Here is a 7484-nt window from a genome sequence, read left to right as displayed (position 1 = left end):
TGGCGAACAAAATTCAGCATATATACTAACCCAAGCAGAATACTAGTTTATGTCAGAATAAACAGAAACACAAGATGCTCCACAATGACATGCCAATGTATATGGAAGCACTCTGAAACTCGAGAAACCAAACCACAGCTCTCTGAGCTTTTCTAGATCCCATAACAAAGAGCTACTACAGTGTCCATATCCCACTTGCTTATTTTATGTAGACGGATATCCGATACATCAGTGCGGTCTACATGGTCCTTGGTCCAAGGGACCTCCTCCTGGCCTGCCGCTTCAGCATCAACCTATGTATTCCGACAAAATAAAACAGCACTCCATAAATTGCCAGATCCTGCAAGCAGTGAGAAGCCATGCATAAGAAAAAACAGCAAGGAAAGAAGATAGAGATCCTTGAATGTTGTAGAATAGTAAAGTCAGAATGCTGATGATAACCAGTGTGATGCCCTGGAGAGTGTTGGGATCATCATAGTCGTCGAAATAATGCAGAAAAGGGGCACTGACTCCCATATACAATAACTGCATAACAAATGAAGGGGAATTTTAGTATAAACGATGTATGCAACAGTGATGATCATGCTGGTTATATAAGGTTCAATGGAAAGAAAGGGTATAAAGTTTTGATAACAGAAAGTACACTGACCAGGAGATAAGCACCAGTTGAGCTACCAAGAGCAAATAAAATGCCTCCAATTCCCTTCAGTGCTATACCAGTAGCTATCAGACTTTTAATCTAATAGCAAATTACAGGTGATGCACCCAAGTAAGCAGTCATACAAGTTAATTACTTCTGACTAAATGGACAAAGGAAAAGGATGAACAAGATTCCTCACTTCAATCTTTGGCAGCTGTACTCCCAGTGTTGAGCTTGCGCGATCCGTGACAAAGTCAACCTTGGGCCCAACAAACCTTGCAGCAGGTCCACCGTCAGCTCCAAATTCATCAAGCCTGAAAATAATGATGGGAGTTAGTTTATATAGGCAATAAAAGGCAACAGCTGCTGACTGCGAGCTCCATCAAAAGGAAAACATTGGCTTTGTATCTGCTGGAAAATGTCTAATTGATGATTTTACTAAATTGTCGAAACATTTGGTGGCACTAGAAACAAGACCATTATGGGAAGCATTAAATTGATATACCATATTCTTAAATATCAGAATAATCCAAGTCTAATCTTTGTTTGAGATAAAGCATCCATATCATTGGACCCCAAACTACCAACAAAGCATTAATATCTATAACATCGGCACCTATAGCTAATAGCAAAATAAGAACAATCTAAATTAGAAAAGTCCACATGCATAACCATTTCAAAGCACATCAACATACATTAGTCGCTTGAGATACATACAAGATGTACCATGATTTGTATAATGTATATCAGATCAACTTCAACATTCATCACTTGTTTCATCATCTACAACAGTTTGTGGCCTTGTGCACTATCATCTATGGATGTGAGAAACACAAGATGTTTACTTAATGTACCGCATCATTGAACTGACTCACAAATCAAGGGTATCATCTATGCAAATTGAAAACCAGCATGCCATAAGATGCTGATGAAAAGCTCAAGTGCTCGTATTAAAAGCCTCGCAGATAATCACTTTTACATAGTGAGAGAAGAGGGAGGGAAGGGGGAAGAACACAAACTAAGAGATAATATCGCCTATGTGGTCCGTAGGGGCAAACAAATAAAGAGAACACTCAGGGGAAAGCCCTTTAAAAAAGAAACAAACAGACATGCAACAACTAACCACAAAGCCATACCAACCAAAAAGCAACAGAACACTGGCAAATTTAAGATAAGCTTAGAAAGTTTTTCTCCAAATCAGGAGAAAAGCAAAAGGGTTATCAATTACGAGCCAAAAATCACAATATTCTCCCTAACTTAGTTCTGCACAAAAGAACACAAGATATGGTTTCATCATCTCAAAGAAACCACATTTTTGACAAAGCCTCGACCCCTTGTTATAATGTTGTGAAAGGTCAAAACCTTCCACAAGACCACTAGCTGGGAAAAACTCAGAATCTCAAGCAAATTCCAGAGCTCTAATCATTTTTAAACTCCATAGTCTATGCTACCATAAGTAGAACAGCCTATCAGTATGACTTTTAAATTTAAACAAAGTCATAAATCCTTCAACCCCTACATTTCTGCTAAGATCTAGCTAAAACTACATCCCCCTTCTCAGCAACCATGAATAGAAACTCCCCCTTCAAAGTGATTGCAAATGAAAATTGTAAAGGAGATACTGAAGAAGGCAGAGCAAACAACCTATTTTCCTGAAATATGTCTCCTCCACCATTCTCAAACCCATGACTGACTCCAAACACACAAAAGGGATGCTAACCTGATCAACCAATACCCCTGGCCTATCAATCAATATAAACTTGGAAATAGAGAGAATACTGACATCTAAAAAGAGATGCAATGAAGAAACAAAGATGGGTGATAACAGTAGCAATGCTATAAAAGAAGCTAAGCATATAGATCATAGAAAACATACATGTTGCAGGAAAAATGAAAAATGACTGAATCGAGGAAGTACTAAAAAAAATGAAAATAAATAGTTGTAAGGCAATCCAACTTGTTCCTGCTAATGTCATGGCGAAGGAAGACATGGTTGGACAGAGTGTTTGAGGAGCATACTGGATGGCTGATCCAGAGACCATGAAATGGACAAGTGTGATGGTTCTATTCATAGAAGGGAATTCTCTTTTTTAGCAACTAATTGATATTTACTTTTTTGCCCTCATTAGCGAAGGACCTAAAATATAGATTTGTACTAACAAGCACCAACTTAAGTCATCATTCTCTCTCTGAGTCTTCTCTATCTGCAATTTTGTATATCGACCATCACTGATCTAAAATAAAATTTCCTTTAAAGAAACATCCTTCTCCAAAGATAAAAATACGTTGTCAACAGACTCAAAACATATATACTTATTGTCCCATACTTGCCTCTCTTTCTTTAAAAGCTCCTTTCATGCTTTACGATTCCTTTCAATGAGTTTCTTCGCCTCTTTCCTTTTCTCGAGTCCTTCTGCTCATCTTGTTTCTTGTATTGCACATCTGTCATTAATTCTTCTTCTTTTTTTCAACTTTCTCTTATTTTATATTTCTATGATTCTCCAAATCCACTTTCATAGTTTTATCTATCTTCAATAAATCTGTCATCAGATCTCTTATCCTTCTGAAACCAACCACAGCAAATACTAGAACTCTAACATTTGACGCGTTCGTTGCGACTGAACCCTATTGGCCAGTAATTCTAACTTAGAAAACTTAATGGACTTCAGATTTCTCTTTTATGCTCCTGTTCCATGTCTGATCTGTATTTGGATGTAATCAGATCTAGCAGAAAACAGAAATCTATAACATCTGCATATAACCAAGTCATACATTATTCCGTTCAATTCTAGGCCAGACCTCAAAAGATATGAAAATAGAAACACAGTCTTCTCTTTCTCAGAATCCATAAAAAACTTCATAAAATTTCTGAGAAAAATATTTTCTCTCTTTTTTCATCAAAACCATATTCCAGGCTACTGGTAAATCATGTCCACTGAAGCATAATAGCAAAAATTTACAACAATAAAATATTTTCAGCAGCTTTAATCCGGAGCAACAATGTTTCTGGAAAGTTCCAAACATCTAAACATCCATGCATGCGAACAAAATTGCAGTATTCATTAATCCAAAGCACAAGATAAATACAAAGGTTGGATGTATGAAAGATGCAAGGATTGATGTATATATTTGCAGAGAAAATAGTTCACTTATGCTAACAAAAACAATTAGAGCTGCTCAAAAACTCACTAAAAAATTTAATTAGTTAACTTTTCAAAATGGAAAGGTAGGCAAACATGTAACTCACATACAATCAGTAAGCATATCTGCTAAATAAAACAGAAACAAATGGATTTGCTAAAACTAACACTAGAATATTCATTATCAAGATTCTAGACTGATTACTATGATGGAAATGAAAGTTATACAAAGGAGAACAAAAATCGAAAAATTAACAAGAACTATAAACATGTAAGCTAATGTATTTATAGTCATTGATAGCATTATCTGTATTGTACCTGCAAAATCTTTTACATTGATGGATTTAAAATTTCTTTCAGTTTCCAAATCTGACACACTAACATACATCAAAAATCGATATCACCAAAACTTGATATTGGCAATATACTTCAGACACAATTAGAAGTATGAGGATACCATTGGAGTAATCCAATATATTTTATATGTCAAGTTTCAATTTTTTTGGCAAAATAGATTAGATACGACAAGAAGTCTTAGGACATCATCGGAGTAGCCAAACCTTTTACATACAACAAGATTTAGATTTTCTTAGAATGCAATTCACACATGGCAAGAAATCTAAGGATATGATTGTAGTAGTCAAACATTTTGCATACGACAACATTTAGATAGCGATTTAGTTCATATACGGCAAGATTTAAACTTTCTAGTTAAACAAGAAATCTGAGGATATCATCATAGCAGTTAAACAGTTGACGACCGACAACATTTAGCCTTTTTAGCGAACTAGTTCATATACGACGAGATTTAAATTTTCTAGTTAAACAAGAAATCTGAGGATATCATTGCAGCATACGACAACATTTAGATTTTTTACTGAACTAGATCGTATACGACAAGATTTAAATTTTCTAATGAAATCTGAGGATATTATTGTAGCAGTCCAATAATTTACATGCGACAATATTTAGATTTTTTTTAGCAATCTAGCTCATAAACGACAAGATTTCAATTTTCTAGTTAAACAAGAAATCTAAGAATATCATTGTAGCTGTCGAATGGTTTACATACGACAACATTTAGATTTTTTAACGATCTAGTTCGTAAACAACAAGATTTCAATTTTCTAGTAAACAAGAAATCCGAGGATATCATTGAAGCAATCGAATAGTTTACAAACGACAAGATTTAGATTTTTTAGCAATCTAGTTCACAGACGACAAGATTACAATATTCTAGTTGAACAAGAAATCTAAGGATATAATTGCAGCATTTGAATAGTTTACAAATGAAAACATTTAGATTTTTTTTAGCAATCTAGCTCATATACAACAAGATTTAAATTTTCTAGTTAAAACAAGAAACCTGAGGATATCATCAATAGCAGTTGAATAATTTGCATATGGCAACATTTAGATCATTCAGCCACCTAGTTTGCAAAAATTTTTTTCATGCGACAGGATATAGATCTTTAGCAATCCAGTTCAAATGCAACAAGATTTAAATTTTCCAGTTCCAAACTATAGCTATCCCTCCAAAAAAATTCATATTCTTATCATGGAACCCTAGCATGAATATTTCGTAGGAGTGAACCATGGTAGTTCATATGATATTCCTATTTAATAATTTCATCACCATTTAGGAATGCCAGTTTCATTGCTTGCATTGAAAGTAAAACATCATGTCCTCTGTACCAGAAGAAAATGTATGTGTAATCTAGCTGAAATTAAACACCAGTGACCAGTGTGTCCTCAAAACTTTTAAGAGCAAAAAGGAACAACCTTTATATCTCAAAACAAAATCTTGCAGCACCACAACCCAATAGATCTAAAAGATAATTCCCCTTGAGCCATCCTCTGCTACACTGCCCGTTCTATCGTCAGAACGGAAAAATCCACACTTTTTTTTTATCAACAAAGCACTAGTTTTTTCGAAAAAGATTACGCAATGACGACACAAAACACCAGTTTTTTCTCTTACAGATCTACAGGCTACGCTGATCGCTCAAAAGAAACCGCAATCAAAACAAAAGCATAAACTTCCCGTTCCCGCATCAGAAGAGAAAAATCCGAACTTTTTATACACAAAACACAGTTTTTCCTCGAAGAGTCCACAAGCTACGTTGATCTCTCAAAAAAATAAACTATAATCACAGCTCAAAAGCAGTCTCTTCTTCACCTCCTCACTAGTGAATCAAGAAAACAGTTCCTATAAAACATTTTCGAACGACATCAGAGTAAAAAAAAACACAAGAAACAGAAAGAAACGGGATAAACGATAAAGGAAGCCGTTTTTTCTCATAATGCAGCGAGTAGAGAAACCCAAACGAAACCATAGCTCGCTTCATTCAAGCAAATCAAAAGCCAAAAACCGCAGCTTTACGGAGGCGAATCAAAACGCCAAAACCCTAAGAACCGATCGAAAAGAACGAAGAGAGGGAGAGAAGAGAAGAAGAGAAGGGATTACTGCTGCCATGCAGAGAGGATGAACAGCAGCGCAAAGAGAGCCTTCCCGAGCTTGACCAAGAAAACCATGGCGAGCGAGAGAAGAGAAGAGACTGTGATCAAGAGCGTAGGGGAACGAGAGAGAGGGCGGGGGAAACGAAGGAAGATATAGGACTTCGCCCATACGTGTCGCCCGCCTTTACGCCTGCTTGGCGCCTTGCGGGGGCGCTACCCACACCCCGTCCTAAACGACGACGTCACCACGGTAAAGCGCGAGGAGGTCGGTGCGACGCTGCAATGCTGCTGTGGCTGCGACCTCGGGCGAGCAGCGTCAAACGCAAACGCTTGCCGCAACTAATTGGACCGAGCCACGTGGGAAGGTTGGGGTAGAGCCGGCTTAATTTTCTGGCGTTGGATGCACGCGATGCAGGTGAAAGGAAGCACGGATACTGATAAAGTTTAACCTAATTTATCATCTTTTATCTATCAAATTTTAATGGAACGATAAATTAGGATGCAGCACTAGAAGTAGATGAAAATGAGGTGCCCCAAAAAGAGATTGCCGTGGGCCCAGGAGAGGTGATGGCTTCGTCATCAGGAGCTCAAACTTCAGAATAGTGGTTGTTGGTGGCTGCCGGATCTTTGATACCTCAATTTTTAAAGCAGAGTTGAGGGAGGTATGGGTCGGCCTCGGCGTGTGCTGTAGGCTAGCTCAGTTATATTGGAGAGCGACTCGACTATCGTGATTGGATGGATCTGAAGTGGCTCCAGTGGCGGTGGAGGGTCACTCCTTGCTTTGGAATATTTAAGCTATGATGAGTGATGATTTGACCTTTCAGGTTAAGCATGTGTTTAGAGAAACAAATGAAGCCATGAATTGGATGGTTTCGTATGTGGACCGTCACTCCAAAGATATCTTGTGGATTGAAGAAGAGGAGTTATGTAGAGCACTCGAGGACTTGTTATTGTCTGATTTTATTGAATATATCCATACTCAAACGATGTGAATCATTCGTTTTATAAAAATAAATAAATAATATATATATATATATATATATATATATATATATATATATATATATATATATATATATATATATATATATAGAGAGAGAGAGAGAGAGAGAGAGAGAGAGAGAGAGAGAGAGAGAGAGAGAGAGAGAGAAGAACGAGCTGCAATTTTGTATCCTTTCGTTCCATTTTTTAACAGGTACACTTGAGGGATGATGTGGAGACAAAATAGAGTTAGAGATGGGGAG

At 36.9% G+C, this 7484-nt stretch overlaps 1 protein-coding gene across 1 annotated transcript; it reads right to left on the bottom strand.

Moving 5' to 3' along the window:
- Positions 1 to 6453, bottom strand: LOC103705454. Its single transcript, XM_008789165.4, has 5 exons — positions 6248 to 6453; positions 840 to 954; positions 650 to 739; positions 442 to 525; positions 1 to 340 (listed from the first exon to the last, which is right to left on the bottom strand). The coding sequence occupies exons 1-5, from the start codon at positions 6313 to 6315 to the stop codon at positions 239 to 241; spliced, it is 459 nt and encodes a 152-aa protein (XP_008787387.1). The 5' UTR covers positions 6316 to 6453; the 3' UTR covers positions 1 to 238.
- Positions 6454 to 7484: the final 1031 nt, after the last annotated feature.

This window comes from Phoenix dactylifera, chromosome 17 (assembly GCF_009389715.1).
Source record: "Phoenix dactylifera cultivar Barhee BC4 chromosome 17, palm_55x_up_171113_PBpolish2nd_filt_p, whole genome shotgun sequence".
NCBI lineage: Eukaryota > Viridiplantae > Streptophyta > Magnoliopsida > Arecales > Arecaceae > Phoenix > Phoenix dactylifera.
The sequence above is the reverse complement of the archived record's forward strand: the minus strand, read 5'-3'. Positions and strand labels throughout refer to the sequence as shown.